Genomic DNA, 27741 nt, shown 5'->3' with positions numbered 1-27741 from the left:
GCATATGTTAACATTGGTGACGGTGGCGCCATCTACCGTTTTAGACACAAACTATTTGGACGTAATGAATAACCTTAAGTCGCGGCACAAATCACAATCAAAAGTAGCATTTAAAGCAATAATAGCACGTGTATTAAATAAAATTAGTACCGGTATACGCAACGGGAGATCGACAGTCAATCAAACCGCAATGGCATACAGAAATACAAGATTTGCTATTCCCGCTAAAACGATAAAGATGGATGGATACCTTCTCAAACACGAGAATAGCGGTATGTCAGAGTGAGCTACACTAGCGACAAAAGATCTCACTTGAACGAAATATGAACTAAAGAAGTATACATCTGTTTTTTTTTTTTCATTTTCCTCCGGCTGCTACAAACAAACAAACAATTGCCTAGAGAGCGATCGTGGCTAAGGAAATAAGGATCTGCAGAAGAAGATGATTTTAAATATAAAGTTGCTTTTGTGAACGTTCTTGTAAATCATTTCATTAAGACTGGCAACATAAAATATAAGGGAAGTATAAGAACAGTGTTATATTCTTATTATATTTCATTTCAAAATGGCTGGTGAGGCGTCTGTTAAGTTGGAATTGATGTGCAAAGAAGAAACTGCTTTTGACTTACCTCAGGAAGATCCACTCGAAGGGAAAGGGTGGACATACGAACTGATGACTGACAAGAAAGAGTTAATATTATCCACAACGGAAGGAGAGGAAACAATGGACAAGGATACAGCTATGTGTTCTTTGGATGTGAAACTAAACGTTGATAGGGTGAAATCAGAATTAGCAGTAGAAGATGATCCTGAATTTGAAAGGAATATAGGAACGCCTAGAAAAATAGTAGTTCAGGAGACTTGCGCGTCGTACTCTAATGACTTCCAACAATTAACAACAAAAAGTTTAAATTCACTTCGCCCAGAAAGGTAATGTTCAAATTTTCATATACTAATTGGCTCAGATTGATAATAAGGTTACATGCGTTCGGAAAGTTTGTTGGCTAAAAGCAATACTTCACGAGAAATATTTAGATATGGGAGATATCTCGAACGTAAGTTAGTAACCTACAATTAGGAAATTGGAAGACACAGGTAGATAAGCTGTATACCAAATAAAAATAAGATCGATACGACTAATACAAATCTTATGTAGTTTAGATCTTGATAAACTAATTATTTCTTTATTATTGATCACACACTTCTCAATAATTGTTGCACATATTTAAAATATGGGTGCTCGACAATATTGTTTTATTTATATAGAGACTTATGTAAAATAACAAATCGTGAGAATGGTATATATCCTAACATTTTGCAAATTTAAACGTGGAATATATTATATTGGAACAAGAACTATGGACGTTTGTGTTTTTACTTAGAATTTAGCTCAAATGTGTCTAGCCTCATTTTTTCGGAGGGCTTCGAAAGACATTAGTAAAATACAAGAGAAAGAATATTTTAACCATCAATGAATGTTCGTTAATTGTAGAGGTCCATACATCAAACCATTTCATAGCTGCACTCATTTCTTTCAAGGAAGTCGACTTTTTACATTCCCAGGAATCATTTCTAGAGTATGAACCTAAATTTCTCAATGTATAATCACTGTGGGGGCTTAGTGAACGTACATGATGTGTGTATTATTGTACAGACAACGCTAACCAGCATGTGCTAGATGGCCGGTAGAAATAAGATTGCTATGCAGATTAGAGCATTACGCAGAATGTTGGTAAACGAGGATAGCGCAAAATTCTGTATTTAGGATAAACTTACGTGTTGAATGTGTTCTTGTACGTTCCTAAGTATTTTATAGGTAACATCTTGAAATGCTTTCTTTGCTTGTATATTTGTATTCCAAACTAACGCAATATATTAGGGACGTAATTCCTTAGTTTAATGAATTCCTTCCTTCCCAAAGGTTTTTCTAGTTTTGTGTCATGATTTGCCACATTGAATGTTGATATTTCATTTCGCTTACAGTGGTAACTAGCTACCGTAACACGGGGTTACTTTGCACATTGGGCATTACTTCCCACAAAATACGAAAAGAGATTCACTCATCTGTTAATAAAACCCTGAACTGTAAACAGATTGGTGGTAGTTCCTAGTTTTCTCACTGGGTGTCTGTACAGTCATATGGTACTATGTTACTGTGACGCCACATATTCTGTCTGCTTGTATGTGTGGAATGCGGTGAGCGGGTAATTGAATTTTGGTTTCATGGCGACGATCGTGGTAACTATTCTACAACCAACTTTACTGAATAAATAACTTAGTTCTTTTCATTTTTAGTAGTTAAGTTTAACAAATTTGGATTTGTGTTTTTTACAATTTAGAAATTTATAAGAACATCCCTATTTGGCGAATACAAAGAAAGTTTGAATTCGTTCTATTTCAAGCGCTTTCCAATTCGATTTTTTTTTTTTTTTTTTTTTTTTGCGCTGCTCTGAGCCTATCGTAAAAGTATGTATTTGACATCTAGATATTCCTAGTAGAAGTGGCAAGTAGCTCGCGAGTTTTTTTTTTTTTTTTAATGAAGAAGGAAGTATTAATGTTTGTACTGACAAACAATGAAAGACATTTTGATCGTAGCTTTAAAGTTGTTTCAAACTTCGTGATCAGAACGGCTCCTACTCTGCGGATGGTATAATTTGAGAACGTTTCATTTCTTTTAGCCCAGTGAAATAAATTGAGATCTTATTTGAACATATAAAGGAAAGTAAGAATATCTCAGATACAAACCATGAAAAATTTCCCAACCATTCTATTTTTAACATCTTTTAAACTTTAACAGTTATTGCCAGTTATTTTGCTTCTAACTGCAGTGAAAGTAATTTGAGATCACGTCTTTCTTATTAGGTGAGTTAAATAAATTTTGTTACTCTGCTTTTAGATTTTAGATAGAAGTGAGAATGGCCATAGATACAAGTCCCGCAGGATTTTGTGGTTTTTTTATTTAAGAACAGTTTTGGAATAGAAGATTAAGAATAGATTTATCAATACAAAATAACTATGCAAAGTATCTCTTTTGACACTAGAGAATCTTATTATGTTTTAAAATGTGCCCGACGTCGGTTTCTTCTTTTTGGGTTCCCTTTAAAGGGCGGTTGTCATTATGACTACAAATCGAATTCTAAGTGACGTTAGTTTCAATTTTTGTTATGGGGCAGCAATATTTTATCAGGTAATGTTCTCGTTGTACTGTTGAAAAGGGTATTTTATAAACGACTTTTCGTTCTTCTATAAATAAATGTAGTACTTCTGTATAGATCATCATTATTATTTAAATTCATTTCAGAACGATGTTAAATCAAATTTTATTGTGGGTTAATGAGATGTACTCATAAAATGCCAGCGGAGCGTTATTTATTTATTTGTAAATTAGCCCTTTTAGAGTCCAGATTAAGAATATCATAAATACGATATTATTAAGTACATCCCGCCTTTCGAACAAAATTTCTTAGTATGACAGAAAACTACATAGTATAAACTGCATTTCATTCTTGAATGTAGGTTTTGCATTAGTAAAGCACGATGATGGTTGAGTCCAAGTTTTTATGAGACAAAGATTTAAATTGCTTTAAGAAAAATTATTTTCCACTTTATTATATTTCTTACACGGGGGAATATATTCTATGATCCAATCGAAAGTGCAGGAACGTGAGAGTAAAACTAACCAAGACAGACGAAAAGGTTATGGAGCTAATGGTTTATAGTTTACTTGTGTATTAGTTTTCTGATATATTTTGTGTTTCCACGTATTTTTCTTTTCTTTAATTTGCATTTTTCTCTATTTTTAAGATTTTTTCACACCATTTTAGACTAAATTCCACCAAGATATGAGTTTTCTATCATTTTGTCAGTACTTGTGTGAATTGATAGCTTTTCCCATAGTTCATACTGCCTTTTTGGACAGGTCTATATTTTTTCTCTTAAAGTTGTAAACGCTGAGCTATTCCATATAAAATCAGGAAGTTCACGAGTGAAGCCTTAAAAATTAGTTAGATTTTATGTTTCAAATGAAATTGACGTTTGTTTGATTTGCACTTGCTGATGGCTCAAAGCTCATAGGATACAGGCTTGGGTGTCGTTTCTAAGCTTGTGCATCACCCTTTACAAGAATTTCCATTAACAAACCTGGATTTCTTTAATTTGTATTATTGTTTTCTTTTGAGATTTTAGCTTGCATTCTCCGTTTTTTGTTGACTACTTACAGCTTTATCTCGGGCACTTGCGTAATGCTTTTTCATCCTTGTAAGTGTCTATTTCCTTTGTTTTTTTTTCTGGTTAGTTATAACTCAGTAGTTTACGAAAATGCATTTTAAAATTTGCATCGTCCCTGAATTTTAAACTCAATCTTTTTCTCCTTCGTTTCCTTCTGCTTTTTAACCCTTAAGAGGAAATATGTGTATGTCAGACACCTATGGTTTTTCTTTGTATTACATTGGCAACACTGATTCACTCAATGTATCGGTTCTCTCAGTACCTTCTTATTATTTAGTTGTATGACTGTCGCAGTAGTCCATTGTTGGCGTAATGTCTGAGTGAACATTTATCGATGATTTTAGAAAGAGGCACACATTTCCATTATTGTTTATATTTTCGCGTGATTATTGGACACACATTTCCTGAAGAGAGTTTTGCTTTCAAAAATTTTTGTGGTTTACTTTTATTTACCATGAAATAGAAGCTACTGAGCTCTTGAAACATACTATTTTGTTTGTGTGAGATTTTATGTATTTGCAAAATATAGACCTAGTACCTCGAGAAAGAAATTTAAGAATGAAACTGTAAGTACAGCAGATCCTTATTTCACGGTAAAAATTCCAAAAATGTTGAAAGTACAGAAGTAATTTATATTATTGTCTTCAGTAGATTCTGACTGAGACGCCTAATTTTTTCCTCAAATCAAGAATTACCTACTAAAAGTGAGGACGATACCAATTCTGATACAGTGCCAGGTGTGAGCTCAAGTAGTAACAGAACTGTCAATGTGAGCAGCCCTAGTGAAGTTTCATGTGATAACGAAGGCCTTAGATACAGAGGTAAAAACAGGTTTGTTTGGAATTGAAATGAACCTCTAAGAAACCGAAGGGTTCTTCATCAAAACATAGTCAGAGGGATTCCTGGTATAGTCACCCATGTAAGAAATCTGGGAAAAAAATCCTGTCTAACTTATGTAATGATGATATAATTCAGGAGATTTCAATATGAAGTTGGAAGAAAATCGAAACAAATTTGAAGTAAATTAGAGCAAAGTCAAACTACAGATCTACTGACCTATCTGAAAATAAAGCCCTTATTGCTCTCCTAATATTGTGTTATATTTGTAAATCAGGCAACGAAGACATGTATTCACCATTTTCAAGACACTTTGGGACGACCTCTATTTAAAGCTACCATGTTCGTTAAACGTTTCCAAGCTCTTCGACAAATAGAACATTTGAACAGGGCAGCTACATGTGGACAAATAACATATTTGCGGGGTAGTAATATGTAGAATTATACTAATTTAAAATTTGGCAGTTTTTAAATTTATATTGTATTTTTATTTAGATATTGAAATATTTTCCGAATTTATATTCCAATAAAACCGAATTAATATATGTAATTCTTGTTTATCATATTTTGCTCGAAGTACAAAATATAAAGTTTCATTATTCTACATTACACATACGTTTTTTAAAAAAGATATTACTTTATACATGTCCGTGTCCGAGAGACACGCATTTCCTGTAAGCGAACAAAAATAACGTTCCCTGTTAAGGGTTAAGATATTTTCTGACTTTAAAAATTACTCTAATAGAATACATTTTACAAAAATGGAGATCCTAAAAGAGCTGGGAGTGAATCAAAAAACTACTCTCTCTTCTTTGTCTTCAGTTAAATATAATGTTACTATTTGGATAAATCCTTCGCGATTAATTCCAATCAGTATTGTCCTAAAATCGATAAGATAAAGCGCAAGTAAAATGGAATTAAAACAAGAAGAAACAGCTGGCAATCAACAAGGATATCATCTTAAAGTTTGTTCTTGGCTTTCTTTACATTTTTCCGAATATCTCTTTTCCATTTTGTCTATTGCCAAACATCTGGAATTACAAACATGTATTATAACGAACATTATCAAAACGGAAGTGATGTTCACCTGTTCCATGTTATTTCGAGAGAAGATAATTTTGTTTATAACAAGTTTTCGTCTTCGTTTATAAAGATTTATAATTTGTGCTGAAGGAATGTATGATTTTTCTGCTTTCCTTGTTTTTATCTTCTCCCGATATTCTTTACCATATATTGAGCTAAGTTCTTAAATTAATTTTCTTTCTTACCATTTGATGTTATCCCATGTATCTCCATTAGCTTTTTCTAATAACAATATTGTTCTCGTTTCTACCAGGGTCATAATGAGAAGCTGTGAGGTGCGTAGACATAAAATCGTTAATAAGGCCCGGTGACTGTAACATTGGGACGTTATTTCATATGCGTATTTTTTATTAAACAGGCTTATCAACAGTTGTATATGCAGTATTATTACAAACTATCCTCGCAGACCGTTTGAACGCTCAAAATTGTAAATAAGTAAAATGCAGCGAAATGATAACTATTTCATAATAAGTTACTAGGTTTGGAAACACCTGCTCGAAACACAGGTACCGTAGTGAGTCATCAAAATTGCCACAATTCCATTTTATTAAATTTTATAACTTTTTCGTTTGTATAAAAAAGTTAAATCGATTATTTCTGATTCAGGCCTACACATCAAGGATAACACTGCTACCAACTTGAAATGTACAAAATATAGCTAGTTGACCAAATATTTAAACATGTACAAATTTTGCCCTGTAATCCAAATTGAAAAGTTGAATATAATACAACTCAAAGATATGGTAGTCAAATAGATTGATTATTTGATCTCTGTGGATTCAAACTTCAGAAAAACGATCATATGGCATTTGACTATATTTGACCCAAAAGCCGTTGCTTGTAGGAAGCGCAAACCGTTGACCGCTAAGTTAGTCCGACGGTGATTTGTTCCGACTTTTGGTCTACCATGCAGTAACATGTTAAATCACATTAGGTATTTAATCTTCTAGTATAAGAATTACAGGAACCCTGACCTGTAAACATTTTCATCGTCTCTTTGTTTAATTCCCTTTTCCCTTTTTTTAATTTTAATAGCCGGTATATTTTTTTCCATTTGTCATCTCTTGGTTAATTTTTACTATGATATGCATTTTCTGTTGATGATTGCTTTTTGCTGCATAACAGGAATTGTTTCAAATATTTCTTAAATGTTCACTTATTTCTCTTTAATCCAATTTTTTATCACTTTTCCATGTCAGCTAACCACTAACATTTAAGGGGACTGGCGTTCTAAGAAATAGTAGCTCCTTCCTCCAGTTTAATTCTTTCAGTTTATGTCTGATAGCTGGACACCGAACATGGCAACACGTATGCCCCGAAATATGACATGCCAGTATATTTCTCCAATTGGAGCAAGAAAGAGTGAATATTTCGCCATCACTTAGAGACGCACTAGATAGATTTGATAAACTACATTCACTTTGAATTCTAAGGTATGAAAATTAATGCAAGCAAAATGAATATTACAATATGCATCATGCTAAGACAGAAAGCATGGACAGGACAACGAACTTTCAACTTTTAAGAATAGCAAGTCTGCATTTCCCATCTTTTTGTTTTTGGTTTTTCTCTTTCCTTTAAGGAATATACCGCTTTTAGTTTCAATAGCGAACATAGCTTACCATGCTTAACTCCCTGAAAAACAAACTGTAGTTCCAGGCTGCCATTCGAACGAAGATTAATTAGAACGAGTCTTACACGCTGTCGAATTGGGTGCACGATCTAAGGCGTATGCTCAAATCAGCCATAAAACTCCACACTGCCACATATTGCCCCCGGTTCCATTTCAACTTTTAGTTTATTTACGGTTTATAAATGTTTATGGGTTAACATCTGGCCTCAAAAAAAAGATGCATTTCTAGATCAAGGTCAGGCAAATTTAATCCACTATCTTCAGAAGTTACTGTTAAGTCTAAATATATGTAGGATCAATCGAGGATTTCCATTGAGAAAAGCTAAAATATCTAAGCTAGAAGCACTTTGAATGTGGTCTTGGCGCACAATGTTGCGTATATCATGGACCGAAAGAAAAAGAAATGAACAAGCACTAAGGGTTGCTAATGAAGGACAACAGATCATGAAAATAATAGGAAAAAGAAGAAACACTGTGCTTTGCCATCTTATTCGGCACTCCGTTGTGATCACCATGCTGATAGCGGGAAATGCAATAGAAATACCAGGAAGAAGAATACCAAGGATACAATATATAGACACTTACGAAGAAGAAACGTTATCAAGTTTTAAAACTGATCTCCCACGGTAGAGAAGATTTTCAAAATTTCCATGTTGCCCACCTATCTATGGTTGGGGTGAACAGGATGGAATCGACGATTTAAGGTTTGGTTTCCCTAATTTACTATATTCACACTAGCTCTTTAAGTATAATTAGAACGTTGATTTCATAAATCTACGAAGCCAGTTGTACCTCTTGAAGGAGGTGTACTCACCAATAATGCATGCGGGAATGACATTTCTTAGCTTTGTTATGTAATGTTCGGGCAGCGTAAATAAAACTTCGAAAATAATATTCGCAACCTCTCACAAGAATACGTCGGAACCAGGTCGTGTTATTTTTTGAAATAAACCGCGTTCAATTATCGGCTGGTACAAGCTATATTTTGCTCTCAAAACACATTATTTTGTTAATAATAATATGTTTTCTGCATTTCTTGTAGATATCTTAAATTTTATTGGCCAGTGGTTAGTGGAGGTTAGTGATGGTGAAATATCTTTACACTTCTATTTCTTTCTTTTAACTGCGTGGATTATTCCAGTGGCCATGAAATCCTGTTTCCTGTCGTTGTTAGAATTTTGTAAATATATTCGGAAAGTTCATATAGATTTTCGTTTTTTTCCCAAAAGTTTACACATCCTTCTCTCTTTCTGTCACTTGTTTATTGCTTTTATCCCAACTTTGCTACGGCAAATCACGATTTCTTTCGTACCTACATTGTGTCATAAACCGAAGCTGGGGAGAACGGCAGACAAAACATAGATACCGTAAAAATGGAAAAGTGAACAAATGATCAAATTAAGCTCAGGTATTAACAAACTAAAATTATGATGTGCAAATCACAAAACCTGTTTAAACTTTACAGAAAATATGATAATACCAAATATAATTCATACAAATTAAAGAACATCAAAAGGTTACAAATGATAAAGTAGCTTTTACTGTATATATTTACTGCCGTTTTAGCTTGTTTTATTTCCCCTTTTATCTTTTATTATTTTCGGTATTTTCGAAATATCTTGTTATTTTATTTTCGGGTTTGTTACACAAAACTGAGATTAGAAACGATTGTTAGGATTAAACAGTGGAGTGCATTGTTCTAAAGTAAACTCATGTTATACTCTTATGAGTGCTCCAATTGTACGGATTGAGCTTCGCAATCTAAATCGCCGTTTGCATATGTGAGATCCAATTTTTTGTTTGTTTATCATCAGTGGCTGTACGATATTTTCATACGCCTCCGTGTAAAATAATTTTTTCAAATATTGTGCAGAAATCAGCAGTGAAGTGACTAGTACATATGTGTTAGCACCCTAACATTCGTTTGTAATCTCAGTTTTGTGACAAATTCTGGCTCCATATCATTGAAAAGAAGGAGTAATTGTGCCTGCTTGAACGATCGCTTATTACTATCTGCAGAGGACTCCAGCGGACCCTTGGGATAATACGACGTGGAACGCCTGAGATTCTATTAACTGCAACGCCTCTGAAGGAGTTGACCGGTCGAAGATTATTGTGATTAACTGAAATCTTAATTTATCAATTGTGCCACACAGTACAGTATTAAAAGAAAATAAAATAAGATAAAAGTGGAAATAAAAAAAGGTAACACGGCCGAAAATATATACAGTAAAAGCTACTTTTTCATTTGTAACTTTTTGATGTTCTTTTAATTTGTGTAAATTACATTCAGTATTATCACATTTTCTGCACAGTTTAACCAGGTTTTATGATTTGCACCAGAAGATAATTTTAGTTTGTTAATATGTAAGGTTAATTTGATCATTTGCTCACTTTTCAATTTTATACGGTATCTATGTTTTGTCTATCGTTCTATCCAGCTTCGGTTTATAACACAACGTATGTACGGAAGAAATCGTGATTTGCCGTAGCAAAGCTGGGATAAATGTAACACACAAGTGAGAGAGAGAAAGGATGTGTAAACTTTTGGAAAAACAGCGAAAATCATTATGAACGTTACGATTATATTTACAAGGTTCTAACAACGACAAAAATCACGATTTTGTGGCCACAGGAATAACCCACGCAGTTAAAAGAAAAAAATAGAAGTGTAATGATATTTCACCAACACTAGCCTCCACTAAGCACTGGCCATTAAAATTTAAGATATCTACAAGAAAAGCAGAAAACAAATTATTATTAACAAAATAATGTGTTTTGAGAGTAAAATATAGCTTGTACACCTTAGCCGTAAATCTCCATATGGCTGTACCATTTAGAAGTGTCCCCCGCTGTACCAGCCGATACTTGAATGCGTGTTCATGCGAGAGCTTGTAAATATTATTTTCGAAGATTTATTTACGCTGTCAAAATTTACATAACAAAACTAAAAAAAGTCATTCCCGCCATGCTTTCTCTGTCTCAGCATGATGCATATAATTATATTAATTTTGTTTGTATTAATTTTCCTCTCTTAGAATTCAACGTGAATGTAATTTATCAAATCTATCTAGTGCGTCTCTAAGCTATTCGGTTCAAAATCTCTTGTCGTCGCGAATTCTGTCGAGGAATTTGAAACTTAAAATATACAAAACGATAATATTGCCTGTTGTTCTGTATGGCTGCGAAACATGGTCGCTTACTCTGAGGGAAGAACATAGTCTGAAAGTATTTGAGAACAAGATCCTGAGACGAATATTTGGACCCAAGAGGAACGAGAATGGGGAATGGCGGAAACTTCATAACGAGGAACTACATAATTTATATGGTTTACCCAACATTGTGAGGGTTGTCAAGTGTAGGAGGCTTAGATGGACGGGTCATACAGCTAGAATGGAAGAAAGTAGAGACGCTTTCAAAGTCTTGACTGGAAGACCAATCGGAAAACGACCATTAGGAAGAGCTAGGCGCAGGTGAGAGGATAATATTAAGATGGATCTCACAGAGATTGGAATAAGAGTAGAAACTGGATGCAGTTAGCTAAGGATAGAAAACAGTAGAGAGCTTTTGTGAACGCGGTATTGAACCTCCGGGTTCCATAGGCCATATATATATATAGAGAGAGAGAGAGATAGAGAGAGTCTTTATCATTCGCATAGACATTTATAGAAATATTAAGTAATTTTTCGACTTTTGGAATATCGCTTAATTTTACAGGAAAATGAATATTTTTTAGTATGGATTCTAAGTTTGACAATAGTTCATCATCTTTTGGTACTCGTTCAGGATGTGAATTTGTAGGATATAAGGCACTGTATAATGAGTATAAGAAGCATTTTTCGTCTTCATTTTTACATTAATTACTGCCTTTTTGTTTGAATCTGTTTAGGTAATGTATGATGATCCTCTGTTTGGTATATATTTAACGATTGCTAGTTCAAAAAAGTTAATGTTTATAAGAGCCCAGCCAGAACTTCAAGATTGAAACTCATCTATTCTTGTTCTTAATGCTTGTTTCATATTAGTTAGTGGTTCCTTTACATTGGTTGATTGATATATTACTCGGTTTTCAGTATTAAAATAAAACTCTTGCATTTCTTTTCCTTTCTTATATTCGGAACAAACATAGATTAATTTTCAATGAGCCATGTTTTTGTAAGCTGAGTTGTATTCTGTTTAATATAGCTTTAGATGTTTTAATATTATGTTCTAATGGATCTTCTGGTTTGTATTGTGTTGTGAATCTCTATGTTTCTAATTTTTATTTAAATGTAGTATTTGGACGTTTTACATCGATTGGTTTTGATTCAGATTTGATTTTTGGTTCTCCAAATGCTTCTTTTTTAAATGGAAGCAGTTTTAAAACTCTCTTCCTACCTAATATCTTAGGTTTTTGTTTTTCCAATATGTTTTTTTTAAATGGGAAAGTTTTGCTAAAGTTTAATCTGTTTTGTTCATCTTCATATTCTTTAATACGGTCTATGAGTTCTGTTTTTCCTTAATCGGGAATAACTTTTGATCCCGTTTCCTTTACATAAGTTTTTTTTAATTCCACTACTGTGCGCTTAATTAAATTCATAATTACTCTCTTGTTTTTATTATACAAAAAATAATTTTTAATCATTTTCGTTATCTAATACAACAGCTAATATTCATGTGACGTAGGAAATCTCGATGTCTATTAGCATATTGTGTTAGAACATGGCCCTTATGGGAATAACCCATGAAAGTTACTAATGATCTAATGAAAACTAATTCATTTTTATTATTATTTTTTCAAATCTACCTCACCTATCATTTGTAGGCTCAAGTTCTTTGACACTATCATTTGTGGGCTAAAGTATTTTGTCGCTATCCCAATTTGATTCTGGTGTATATCTTTCTAATACTCCATTCTCTTTTTCTTTTAATAGCATTTCTTGTTCTTTTAATATTTGTTTTTCTAGTAGTACTGTTATGAGTTGGAGATCTTGATGAATAAGGTTAAGTTTATTCTGTATCCATTCATACTGCTTATCCATATTTATTAAATACAGAAATGAACAAAAATGAATACCTACTTTCTTATTATTATAAAAGAGGAGGTTATGGAAAGGAAAACTATCCCCCAACTTAAGCAATAATGTAGAGAGAACGGAGTACATGGTTATTCAAAGCTTAGAAAAGCAGAAATAATAGCCTTAATCATCGAGCACAGAAATAAGTCTCTAGCAACAACTGCTGCAAATTCACAACAACCAAGTAAACAAGATAAAACAATGATGAATAAAGATGAGCTTATAAAAGACACGATTCAAAGGTTAAACCCTGAGCATATTGTAAACTACTTTCAGAATCCGCTTTGTAGAAATATAGTTATAAATGCACTTAGTAGTCGAAAATTCAAAGAATGGAAACAAATTTTAGAAATAAAGAACTTACCCGATAACTTTCTACATATCTTCAAGAACAAGATACATTGGTGTTCAGTTACATCAACCCATAAACTGTCACTTTCTTTTATAGAACGTTATGAAGAACACATCAATTGGGTCAGATTATCAAACAGGAGAGACTTAGTTAGATACGAAAACATTATTAATAAGTAGAGTGATAAACTTTTCTAAGACAACTTGTGTGAGCGAAGGTATGGTTCATGTTGTTATCGTCATTTAAAACCAGATTTCGTACGAAACCACAAAGAACATAAAAGATGACATATTCATTGGGAAGACTACACGTATGAATACGCTCAACAAATGAGTGAAAATTATGTTAATGAATTTAAAGAAAAAGTTGATTGGCTCGTGTTTGGTGAAGAAAATGACTGGAAAAATATTCGCGAAAACAAGCTATTGAGGTTTGCACACACTTCCAAGAATACTTACTTTGGAGCATACTCTCTTGCAAAACAGATTTGCTTAAACTTACATTCCTAAAAACCTTAAAAGGCAAACTCTGTTGGGATATAGTTTCTAAAAATTGTCGCATCTCAGGAAAAGAACTAACAGCCTTCTTGAGAGAATTTGATTCTCTTATCGATTTGCACGATATTACACCACTGCTAGATGAAGCACATGTGAGAAATAACAAAATAAAGTTTACTGGTCAAATGTTAGTTTACACGATAAAAGCGAAAAAATCGTTCTCGAGTTCGAAAGCAAAGGTTTAGAGTAAAAACAGCATAATACGCACTTGTTGCGATAGGAAGTTCTCGGAAAACTTTCTAATGAAAATCACAGGTAAGATCGATACGTTTAAATTCTTAAAAGTAAATAAGCATGTCATGAGTCCCTCAGAAACAAACTAGTGCTACTCTGAACAGGTTTACATTTAATAGAGAACTCAGAAGAATGCTCAATATGCAAAGAAACAAAAACTGAATTATGTAAAATGACGTGTTCTGTGTTGAATATATGCTTACCTAGTTAAGAATTAATAACACTTGTCCTTTCTGTAGAACAGTTATTATACTTAACAAGAACAACAATGAATATCCTGAAGAAAATCCTGATTTTGATAATCCGTTTTATTTTCTGTGGAAGATTGGAAATAATAACATCGAATATTGATGTTAAGTTTTTATGAAATGATAATCATAAAAGTTATATCGAAAGTTTTTTAATAGGACTCGATGTTAAACGATAATAGAAACAACCATTTTTTAAATTTCTTTAAGCAAATCTTCTTCTGATAGGGACGTCCAAAACTCATTACCCTTACCTTTACGAATATCTAATTCATTTTGCACTAGGTTGAATAACTTAATACTGTTAGGATCTCGAAACTTTTCGTATATTATCTCATGATCTGGATATTTTTCTTCTGCCTCATTAAGAGGCTTATATAGACTTCTCTTTTGGCATCTGATAGCATAATAAGGGAAAGGATAATTAAGTTTGTTCTTCTTGTATATGATTAGGCAATTATCTTTTGAATCATCGTCTGTATATGGTGCTGCTCTTTTTTTAAGCTCTTGTTCTTAAGACTTATCTTTTCCGTCTGTATTTCTATATCCTGCATTCGTGTTTGGAGTAATTCGTTGTTAACTCTATATTGCTTAAAGTCTTGGATGAAATAGTCTTCGATAATATCATAACACTTATTGCAAAAATCTTTAGATAACAAAAAGGCAACAGCTAGAAATATTTCTTGTGTACATAAGTTCCACATATGATTAAGGTTGCTTCTTTGTCTCCTCCTTTTATTAGGTATAAGGAAGAGCAATTCCTATAATTAGAGGAGTTGGTTAATTCTAGCTCATAGTATCTTATTAACTCTTGTGACTTTATTTTTTAACCAATTATCTAACCTCTTACCAGCATCTTGACACAACTTAGTGGCAATGAAAAATCTTGTACTCTTATCCACAATCAATTTAAAATCTCCAAAAAATAGCATACCAATAATTGTCTTTAATCTGTTCGTAACAAATAACGTTTAAACAAGCATAGTACTCGTATTTATTGTTTAGAAAATATGTTTTAACATTATTTCGTTACCAGCTAGTTTTACTGTATAAGGTGAGTTTTTGAAGTGGCCCGAATTTGGTCCACTTAGTTTGTTATTGTAATATTCTAATATTTCATTTGAAACTTTATTTTCTAACTTTTTTTTAACTCTTGTATCTCCCATTGCACACAATTTAGTAGCATTGAAGTAACCTGTGTTCTTATTTATAACCAGTTTAAAATCACCAAAGATACCATACCAATATCTTTAGTCTGTTCGTAACATATCTCATTCAAACATTGATCCATACTAACCTATTATGGTTATTATTCCATAAAAATAATATTTAAATTTATACTACAACATTACTTTTATCTATCCAGCTATTATGTGAATCATCAAATACTAACCATTTAACGTATGCTTTGTCACCTTTCTTTCTCAACACCTCCACTAAGTATTCATCTTTATGTTTCGTCTTTAATAGTTCTGGTTCGTAAAATCTACCTTGCACATCCTCTTTTTCTAAAGCTTTAATTCTATACGTAGGTGCATTAGATGGTATAACTTCGCTAATAACAAATACTTCTGTTGACCAATTAGGTGTATATCCTTTTCAAATAACCCTTTCGATTTACTTATTTGCTTATTCTTTTTATTCACTTCTATAGGCTTTAAACCAATGGTTCTATGCATACGATTATTATACTTGTTAAATAGTGTTGGTAATATTTCTATCCATTTATAATCTCCTTGTGTTGTAAATTTTTCCACATGTTTTGTTTAAGAGTTCTATTGAATCTCTCAACAACAGAAGCTTTCTTGCCCCTATGGGTTGAGTAATGATTAATCTTATTTTCCTCCATCACCTTCTTAAATTCTTTATTGTAAAACTCTTTGCCTTGATCAGTTTGTAAGTTACTAGGTTTTCCCGTTCTTAATATGGATTCAAATGCTTCTGTAACATTTTTACCGCTCTTATCTTTAACAGGAACAGCAAAAGCACATTTCGAAAACACATCTATAATCGTTAGCAAATACTTATAGCCTTTGTTTAACTTGGAGATACCTTTTAACATGCCACTATGCATTTCCACAAGATCTGCTTGGCATAAATCATCGATACCTTTAACAATAACATTTAACCTAGGATAATTCTTACGGAACGTTTGTGAATTTCTTCTATAATTTCTTCTCTAATACCTTTACCTTGTTCTAGTCAATCTTTCTTTTTAACGAATTACGATTTAGTAACACCACATACTGAACCAATACCTTTCTTACTATATCTTCCATTCTGTTTTTTCTATTCTAATAGTGTTTTTCTTCGTATCTGTTGATTTCTTACACTTAACGCAATACATCCTGTTTATTATATAGAAATTTAAAATTCATAATTACCTAATACTACCCTCCTAACATTATCATTATCACTTGATTCGTTTTCGTATTCATCTTCATCCTCTCTTTCTACATACATAATAAGCATTAAGGATTTGCCTTGTTTCAAATCAGAATTTTTGGATGGTCTAATTGTTAACTAATCATTTATATTAAAGTGTAATGGAAAACTTTCAAATAGAATGCCATTTAAAAATGTGTCTATAAGTTATGAATTGAAACTTGATTCTGTATGCATTAACTACTTCTATAAAGAAACTTGTAGGCAGCAGCTAAATTATATACAAAAATGACTGGTTTCTCAACATCATCTTTTGCCAATCAACATGGTAATTCTACAGTTTCTTTTTGTGTAAACTTTGCTTATTCAAGCTGCTCTAATGTTACAAAATCTTGTTTATCGATAGCATTAGATACATTAACCAATCTTTTATTCTTAAAATCAACCCAGGATGTTTAATTTGACGTAAAAACTTCTTTATTACTTTTAATGTTAAATGTAAGTTTTAGATGTTAGTATTTTATGATTTTAAATGTCATTAAAGCCTATGCGCAAAGCACCTTGCTCAATCTCACCCTACTCAATCTGAGCTGGTCAAAGATATTTTCAAAATGGGTTGGCCTAGAGTTTGGCCCAGGAGTTAGGTTATTACACTACTGTCCTTTACCCAAAGAAAGGGTGTTACTTCGAAAGGGTGTTGTGATAAAGACACATCCTACTTAGGTTCTGTTCGATTTTCTTCATTATCCAGTAGCTGACACCTTTTTCCTATCTTTTCTTTGCATAGTATCTCATAACTCAATTCATCCTTATATAGGGTTAAAAGAATTTATTTTCATTTCCGTAACTTCAGTATGTTTATTTACATTGCTGTAGGATGTAATACTGTGGTCTCAAATATTCAATAATAATAATAATAATAATAATAATAATAATAATATAGGTAACAATTTCCGTATGAGGACACATTGTATTAAAATCTGTAAAATCGCCCGTAGCGTTAGCCAGAAGTTACAAAATAGTCGGGATTAGAGAGAAGTGTCAGGATCAACAGGACATACCCTCACAAACGTCCCTACAACTAGCTAAATGTTATAACGGAAAGTTTCGAGGGAAATTTCGTTTAGAAAGTATGGATTCTGAACTCACAAGAGCCGTAAGAAAATTTGTTTTCAAGTAATGGTTATGCCGGCTAAGATACAGAACACGTCGATGATGAGAATGAAAGAAATATTGAAATAAAGATAGTACGAGGAAGCAGAACACGGAGGAAACCTATAAACCCGTTGTTTGTTCAGCACAATGCATACTAGGCGGGAGCTAGGTGGAACAGGTTGTACCATTAAATTTACAACACTTGAATAATAATAATAATAATAATAATAATGCTATTAAAAGTTTATAGTTGCACTAACATTCGGCAAAACATACTTAAACGTAGGGGTTTCGAGGAAGGGGTACAGCTACTCTAATTTAAACGAAAGCTTTCTGCTAATATTTCGTGTAGAAAATATTCTACTTTACGTTTCCAGGAAAATAACTGTAATAGAAAGACCTGAATATAATTGACACTAAAGCTTGTAATAAACTAACGTGTGGAATTTGCAGATGTAATTATAAAAGCCTTGCTACAAAAATATATACACAGACCATAAATCAGTGAACTCTGAAGTACAAAGTAGCAAAATAATATATAAGATTCAGTCTGCATAGCAATTGTTGCTTAAAGTGTGGCACATACTATTTCTAGAATTGAGATAAGACGAGAAATGTTTACGATACTTTTCGTCTCGTCTCGATTCTCATCTCCAAAGTATGACGATAGAGTGAGTTAGCCTTGTCCCGTCTGGAATTAAAATGTTAAGTCTCATCCCGATTTTGTTTGGTTTGTTTTTAGAATCGAGATGAGAAATTCGTCTTTTCGTGCGCAACGTTACACAAAACCAATTTTTTTTTTTTATTTCTGCTTGTAATGGTATGACCTGAGCGATAGCAAATTTTTAATTTTTAAATATTTTTCCGGATAATATTTATTATCCCTAGTATTATTCCTGAAAATTTGATAGTTGAAGTGTTGAAACAAACGAGTATTTATTTATTTATGTATTTATGACTTCTTTTACGTGCGGAAGTTAAGGATCTGCAGCCTTCTCCGAGCACTTAACCACGTGCATACATTATATATATTTAAAAAAACACCAACATAGAAAATATTAACAATTACAAAAGAAAAGTATTGAACCATATAAGAAAACAATATACTACTTAATTTTAAAAAAATGGTTAAGCACTTCAAAAAACAAAAATTGAAAAATAATATTCAATAGGGGAAACAAAAATAACATGGAGAAACCAAAAGTTGCATATTGCATATAGCAGTACTAGAGGTATGAATAAGCTGTACAAATTAACATAGGTTACCTATTGGTTGTGTGTCCATATGTGGGTTATTAATAATCTGGTAAAACGAAGATGCCTCATGGGCTACCAGTGTCCTTATCTTTACTTAAGAGAAGGGAATATATCGATTTTTTTTTAAAATTTGGCGACTGTGGAAACCTTGTGTATTGATTGAGGTAAACTGTTCCAGAGGTGTGTAGTACTTACTGTGAAGGATTTTGAGTATAAATCAGAATTGTGACTGGGGATGGAGAGCAAGAAATTATCTTGTGATCTTGTGCTTCTAGTATGAAAATCTCATAAATATAAAAATCTACGGGCTACATACGATGGTTCTGACGTAGTAAGTATTTTGTACAATAGGGTAAGATTATATAAATTTCTTCTTCCGACTAACGCCAGCCATGACAGTTTTTTATAAAAAGATGTGAGGTGTTCCCTGTAAGTTATATTGAAAATAAATCTATTGGAGGCATTTTGCACTCTTCGCAAGTGCTTTGATTGATTTTCTGTTAGATCAGAATAGACTGAGTCGCAGTAGTCAAGATGTAGGAACACCAGTATCTTGACAAATTTGATCTTCTAAGATATTGGTAAAAAAAATCCTTAGTCGATTTAACGTATGTAGGGCACCAAATGCTCTCTAACAAACTCCTTTTTTTTGATCTGACCAGGAGAGATTTTGATTTATTACGACTCCAAAATTTTTGGCAGCCGTAGAAAATGGAATAACAGTATTGGACAATATTATATTTGGGAGCTGATAGATATTAATAGAAGAAAGAATTCTTGGGGAGCCAATTAAGATGCACTGCGATTTTGGTGCATTTAATTTTAACCCATGAGCCGTAGACCAGTCTCTGATTTTGTTTAACTCAGTATTTATTTTCTCAATCGCATTTTTAATACCTTGTTGGGGAAAAGAAGCATATAACTGAAAATCATCAGCGTTAATATGGTATTTACAATAGGTGAGAATTTTAGGGAGATCATTAATGTAAAGGGCAAAGAGAAGGGGACCTAGTACGCTACCCTGCGGCACTCCACTGTTGATACAATGCCATGTCGATATGTGATCCTGATTGATCACTACTCTTTGTTTACGTTCGTGAAGGTAAGAATGAAACCATTTAATCACTGATTCAGAAAAATTAAACAATAATGATAATTTCTGAAGTAATATATCAAAATCAAAGGTTTGAAATGCCTACTATAGTCAAGTAGAGTAAGGAGCGTCAGTTTTCTGTTATAAATAGCCAATCTTATATCCTCCGTTATGTTTACTAGTACAGTTCATGTGCTATGATTACTTCGAAAACCAGATTGAAATGTATCCAATAAATTATTTGTTGTTAAGTATTCCCGAATTTGACCATTTACAATATATTCAAAAAATTTTGAAAGCTCGGGAAGGACACTGATAGGACGATAGTCTGCAATATTATCAGCGTTGTTCTTTTTTGGAAGTGGGGGGACCTTAGCGAGTTTCCATACTGTGGGAAAAGTACCTGTGGCAAGAGAGTAATTAAAAATGTCAGTGATAGGATTAAGTACATGCAGTAAGATTTTCCTGATCATGTTTATTCAAATATCATCTGTACCAGTGACTTTATATTTAATTCTTTGGATCGCTTTTAATACATGTGCAGGCTGTACGTGAGAAGAGGAGAACAGAGAGTTAATTTTCGAAGCTACAATATTATTCATTGTTTGCAGTTTCATGGAGGCTGGTACCATACAGGTTTGACAGAAAAATGTGTTCAATTCGTCTGGCGTATAGTTAACATCGTTCTTGGCTATGTTTCTCCCAACACCCAATACTTTAGCCATTTCCAAAGAACTGCTCCATTATTTTGGAATTCAAGTATTTAATAGGCAAAGCGCCGTTTTGCCTTCGTTACTTCTTGAGTACAACGGTTTCTTAACATCCTATTGTTTTCGAATTTCGTATTAGGATTTATTGTGCTATCACTGGAAGGATCGCTATTTTAAACATGTCTCCTGTATGCTCTATAAGCTTTATCTGTCCGAGCCATTAACGAACGTAATACATCGGTTTAGCATGGTGATAGTTGTTGCGAAACACGTTTCTTAACTACAGGGGCGTGTCTATCATAGAAATTTATTATTAAAGAATTATCATAGAAGTATTCAAATATTTGAATGTAATAAAGCGTGTGTTATCGCTGGTCAATCGCCATCAACATTCCTAAAGTAAAAAAAAAAAAAAAGAAAAAAGAAAAAATGCTCGACGTGTATTCGATCGAAAAAGTTCCAGATTACTCGCCAATCGCCTAGACCACTGAACTACAATCACTACGCTTTAAATGATTCGTCTTTAGTCTGGTTACTTTAAGTTTCTCTGCCTCACCTTGGAAATTGTATATATTTTTTTTCTTCGTTTCAAAATGTCTCATATACGAAATTCCTCTTATGATGATATAAGTGAATGATTTTCGATTGAGTTTATTTTAATAAGTTCAGTTGTTCTTAAACCTTTGATACGAAAATTTGCTTTTTTCTTCCACATGAAACTACAGATAAGACAGATTTAATTCTCGTACTGTGCATTTGTTTCAAAGCAGCCACGGTTAAAGACTTATGACAGCCACGGTATAAACGATGGCTCAATTTGATATATTGAAACAAGCTACAGCCTCTTATTTTGATAATAGAAAGATATGGAAACTACTCAGTGTTTCATATTTGTACAATATTTCATGTAATAAAAAAATTGAGTGTAATTTTATCATGAAATAAAGAGAATGATTATTTTCTTGTTGCTACTTAATCATTATCTCCATTCACATTTCCTTATTTGTTGAATTTGTTACAGGCGCGATAACGTATTACCATTCCACGGAGAAGACGACTCGTGTATTACTTTAAAGGAAACCATTTTTCATTCACATGAGGAATCTCATACTTCGATGCAGATTGGCAAGGGGTTTCATCCATCATTTTTGTCAAGGCATATTCTAGCTCAGGAAAGTGAAAAGCGTAATATCTACCGAAAGAGTGAAAAACACTTTAGTCAAAGTACAACTTTGTCAAGCAATAGCTTAGTGCACACAGGTCAAAAATCCCGCAAATGCGGAGTATGTGGAATGGAATTTAGTGTATGTTCATGTTTGGCTACGCACATGTTAAATCGTACAGTAGCAAGGTTATACACATGCCAAGAGTGTGGTAAGTCATTTACTCGACGTTCATATTTGGCTAGACACATGTTAATCCACACAGGAGATAAACCTCACGCATGCCAAGAGTGTGGTAAGGGCTTTAAACGACGTTCTGATTTGGCTGCACACACGTTAATCCACACGGGAAAAAAACCTCACACGTGCCAAGAGTGTGGTAAGACATTTAAACAACGTTCCCATTTGTCTTCACACCTGTCGCTCCATACAGGAGAAAAACCTCATACTTGCCAAGAGTGTGGTAAGGCATTTTATCGACGTTCCAATTTGTCTTCACACCTGTCAATCCATACAGGAGAAAAACCTCACACGTGCCAAGAGTGTGGTAAGGGATTTAGTGTACGTTCACATTTGGCTAGACACCTGATAATCCACACAGGAGAAAAACCACACACGTGCCAAGAGTGTGGTAAGAGATTTAGTGTTCGTTCACATTTAGCTACACACATGTTAATTCACACAGGAGAAAAGCCTCACACGTGCCAACAGTGTGGTAAGGGATTTAGTGTACGTTCACATTTGGCTACACACATGTTAATCCACACAGAAGAAAAACCTTACACATGCAACGAGTGTGGTAAGGTATTTAATAATCGTTCAGCTTTGGTTAGACACTCGTTAATCCACACAGGACAAAAAAGACACACGTGCCAAGAGTGTGGTAAGGGATTTAGTGCACGATCAGATTTGGCTAAACACATGTTAATCCACACAGGAGAAAAACCACACACGTGCCAAGAGTGTGGTAAGGGATTTAGTGTACGTTCACATTTAGCTACACACATATTAATCCACACAGGACAAAAAGCTTACACATGCAACGAGTGTGGTAAGGGATTTAATCAGCGTTCAGCTTTGGTTCGACACTTCTTAATCCACACAGGAGAAAAAACACACACGTGCCAAGAGTGTGGTAAGGGATTTAATCGACGTTCCAGTTTGTCTTCACACCTGTCAATCCACACAGGAGAAAAACCTCACACGTGCCAAGAGTGTGGTAAGGGATTTAGTGTACGTTCACATTTGGCTAGACACCTGATAATCCACACAGGAGAAAAACCACACACGTGCCAAGAGTGGGGTAAGATTTAGTGTACGTTCACATTTGGCTACACACATGTCAATCCACACAGTAGTAAAGCATCACACGTGCCAAGAGTATGGTGAGGGATTTAAACATCGTGCAACTTTGGTTACACTCGTTAATTCATAAAAGATATAAAGCTCACACTTGCCAAACTGTGGTTAAGTATTTGAATGAAATTCAGAGTTGGCTACACACCTGTTAAGCCACACAGGAGAAAAACCTTACACAGGCAATGGGTGTGGTAAAGCATTTAATCGACGTTCCAGTTTGGCTTCAAAAATGTCAATCCACACAGTAGTAATGCATCATACGTGCCAAGAGTGTGCTGAGGGATTTAAACATCGTGCAACTTTGGTTACACACGTTAGTTCACAAAAGATATAAAGCTCACACTTGCCAAAGTGTGGTTAAGTATTTAAATGAAATTCAGAGTTTTCTACACTCATGTTAATCCACATCCGATCCAAAATCTCACACGTGCCAAAACCCTGGAATGGAATTTATTCAACGTTCATACGTGTTAAGCCAAATAGGACGTAAATCTCTCAGATGGAAAATGATGAAAATGATTTAGTCTACGTTGAATGCTTGCAAGGCATTTCAGTACACAAGTGACAAATCAAAGAGATGCATAGAACGTAGCCTCCTATTTACTCAAAGTTCACATTGAGAAAGTTAATTGTTAATCCACACAAGACAAGAGTCTCACACGCGCGGAGTGTAGAAATACATTTACTGGCAGTTCTTATTTGGCAAATCGTATGGTAAAACACATAGTTCAATAACGACAGATATGCGAAGGAAGTTCAATAGGATTTAGTTTAGAATCAGCTTGGCAAGACACGTAAATAGACATGGCATATACAAAAGAATTTGCCGCTCTCACAACTTTTGGCAGAAATATTATGTGCACGATAAATACACTGCTAAAGAGGACTACAAAAGAATTAAATATTAAAGGAGTCAGACCACATTAAGCCCTTGAAATGTAACTGCCCTTTGGCATGGAATGTAAGTTGTGAAGGACAAATTGTTAAGTCCGTATTTTGGGGGCAGATGTTAGAGGAAATTCGTTCCGCATCTACTCCACGAATAGCTCTTCTGCTTTGCCGCCACAGCGATTGCTGGATAGTGTAAAGGTGGCTGACGCCGACGAAGATTCAAATGACGATTTTGCAAAGGAACATTTATCTAGAGATAAAAATTTTATATATAGTCCATGAGAGTTCTTGTATGTAAGGGAGTTGAGGGCAACAAGTTTCAGCGACATCCATAGTGAGGGCGCACTTTCCTCATCAGCTACAAGTGTTGATCCAGCGGAAAAACATGTCAATTCCAACACTAGAACTTTCTGGACCATCTGCATTTTACCTGCATCTTGCTTGTCGATACATGGTTGCGCAGTTCCATTTTCACCGCAAATATTTATATTTCCCGTTTTTACAACATTCTTTTAAGCTCTTTGACAGAAAATTTTATGCAATTTGAAGATAAGAAGCGATCATAAACTCTAGTCTTTGTCCCTTCCACATGGGTTAAACTGATCAGATAAACTTTACGTTAAAATTGTATTAAGGTTGTATGTGCCGAAAGATGACTGACTAATATTGAAAACGATTGCATTCCAGTTGTTGTCGTCTTTGATTTCAAATCGAGATTAATAGCATTTTTATCCAAAGTGTTAATGACTTTACCGGAATTCGTGGTGTTTGTGCGAAAAGAGGGTCTGTACCAAAATTTCGACGCAAATATCTTCTACTCTTTTTCGCCCACAGTCGCTTCTCAAGCGCGGGATGATGATATAAGGTGAATGTGCATGTGGGTTGATAAAAATGAAGTTCGAAGCTATGTTTCGCATTCCTTACTTATTCTCTTGTATACTTAGAAGTTTTTGAGTATACTGACTTAACAACTTTTCACTCGTTTTATAAGAAAAGTTGTTAAATCAGGTTTTAAATTTTATTCAAAAACGTTCTGTTTACCTTTTAAATATCTGGTACTGTAAGACAACGTCACACCTGTCAAAACGAACCAGCATACAAAGTTTTACACTATTGTATTAATATATCGGTATTTCAACACTTTTCTATAAATTTTAAAGCGTGATCCTGTAAAATCAAGCAACAATGAGTTAGCAACTTCTGATTTGAGTGCTTCATATAGTTCGCGTTCAAGCTTGGCAAGACAAATTTAAATATACACAAGTGGAAAAACTTCACATATACGAAGAGTTTGGAACACTACTTAGTCTATACTCAAGTTTGGAAGGATATTTTAATACACATATGAAACTCTCACACATATGACAACACACAGGCGAAAAGAAGATTTATATGGAGCTCACGTTTTACAATGCACAGGAGAAAACATACTATTAAATACTAAGGAAAAAACTAAAGCGTTCTACGTGTGTAGAAAGGGCTTAATTAAAGTTTCTATTTCCCAACAGATATATTAATACAGATGGGGAGTAACTGCTCAGTCAAGACTATGAAGAACGGTATAATCGAAGTTCAATTTTGATGAAACATGCTATCTCATACGGGTGAAAGATGGTTGTGCATAATTGTGAAAAGCATTTACATGAAGTCCATATTTTGTTAGTGGAAAGACATTGTAAGATATGTGAAACTAATTATTAAAAAATCATGTTTGTACATAAAAAGTATATTCAATTTACACACGTGATAAAATATACAAATGCGAAACATCTTATTTATCAAAAGTGCTATAAAATTCGTTCAATATTACGTATCAATCTCACGTACTGCCAATTCACGTTTCCGCTCGCGACGACGGTAATTCGGCCGTGATTGATTATTCAGCATTGCGCATGATGCAAAAAGTATGTTTTGGAGCATTTAGGTTTAGTAAATCAAGACAAATCATTGTTGACCAAACGTATAAGTTTAATTAAACTATAATACTGCTAAATATGAGTAAAACACAGTACAAAACACAAAATAACAGATTCGAACCTAACCAATATCCATGTCACTGAGCTTGTTGTTATAATGCTGATATTTATTGCAGAGAGCAGTAATGATTGAATGCTTTTTGCAAGTTTTTCCACAATATATAGACTCAAGGCGGGTTCAAAGTTAATCAACATCCACTTCACTGCTCTCTTTCTGAGATTGCTTGCATGTATTGCAAGTAGTGATAATTGTTGACTGCAATCTGAACATGTATTTTCCACAATCATTACATTCAAGGCGAGTTCTGTTGCTTTCCCTTGACCCGCAGATGTAGGAAATATCTCTTCGGAGGATTGGTTACACTGCTTCATCATCGGTAGTTAGTTTTCTGTATTGTGCCAAGCACACCAGCAATTTTTTTTTTTTTTTTTTTTTTTGCAAAGTTTATATTTTACGATGAGCTTTCAGGTTTTCGTTTATTATTTCTAATGCTAACACGTATAGATATGGGTTTGTAATATTTTTTATGTTAGGGCAGTTAAAAATGAAGCAGCGGATGAAAAATAATGAAACTTTTATTAAAATTTTATGTAAATGCAAAACAAAAAATCACGTTTTGGCTCCCTCTGACGGCAGATTGGCCGTTCACCCTCCACTACGAACTTTGGGATTGTACTGAACGGGAAGAAATGAATTTGATAATTTTCTAGCAGAGGATTGGTATGTTTAAAGTAGCGAGATATTGCTTTTGCATTACACATTACTTTCTAATCCACATTTACAAATGGAAGAGAATCGGGCTGTTTTCCAAGAACAGGGAAAAGAGGATTCCCTGGAACATCTATTAAAAATGAGCGAAAGTGGAAAAGAAATAATATATTATTTCTAACACAGAAAGGTCCAGCTTATATTGTCCTGGCCAAAGGCTCTCAGGCCGGAGTGAAAATGAGAGTAACTCATACTCTGGGGGAGTGATAGATAAATGAGATAAGGTGGACGAGTAAACGGATTGAACAGGGAGATACGTCGATTATGCAGTTGAGAACTTATTTCAAAAGCATTTATTAAAAATTTTTGTTCTTCCCTCAATTTGTGCACCTGATATAACATTGTACCTTAAAAGACTTATGCTAGAAGTTTTAGATCTAGATCTGATAAGATACCAACGTTGTTTAGTGTTGCTGATGCTGGTGTCGTTTTTTTAAAGATATAATCTAGGTGTTTGCTGCATCTCAATAGCTTTTTTATATTAAGTCATATATTAGAAATTACTTTAAGATATGTATTCATTTGGAAATGCACACCACAATTCCCAAAGGTTTTTTTTTCTTTTATTTTGTAATGTGTAGCGACTCTGTTCGCCGTGCCTCATTGGAAATTTCATTGTTTTTACTTTTTTGAACAGAAATATTTATTGTTGCATTAAAAACATGAGGGAAAGAATCCAGTGCCTCGTCTATAGTTCAATTTAGTGAAAGTGTCCACTGTATCACCTGTTGCACTTTGCAAATTTCACCCAAAGG

The 27741-nt window shown here is 33.7% G+C and overlaps 1 protein-coding gene across 1 annotated transcript in view; it reads left to right on the top strand.

Annotated features, from left to right (window-relative positions):
- Positions 1 to 27448, top strand: part of LOC145690972 (uncharacterized) — a 40649-nt gene extending 13201 nt beyond the window's left edge. The window contains exons 2-3 of the mRNA XM_081766445.1: positions 80 to 930; positions 21850 to 27448. Of these exons, the coding sequence (XP_081622571.1) occupies positions 566 to 930; positions 21850 to 23305 (1821 nt within the window). The 5' untranslated portion in view covers positions 80 to 565 and the 3' untranslated portion in view covers positions 23306 to 27448. The remainder of the gene's footprint in view (positions 1 to 79; positions 931 to 21849) is intronic.
- The last annotated feature ends 293 nt before the right edge of the window (positions 27449 to 27741 follow it).

Source organism: Thermobia domestica, chromosome 7 (genome assembly GCF_964235325.1).
Source record: "Thermobia domestica chromosome 7, izTheDome1.hap1.1, whole genome shotgun sequence".
Lineage (NCBI taxonomy): Eukaryota > Metazoa > Arthropoda > Insecta > Zygentoma > Lepismatidae > Thermobia > Thermobia domestica.
Note: the sequence above shows the minus strand (reverse complement) of the source record. Positions and strands in the feature narration are given on the sequence as shown.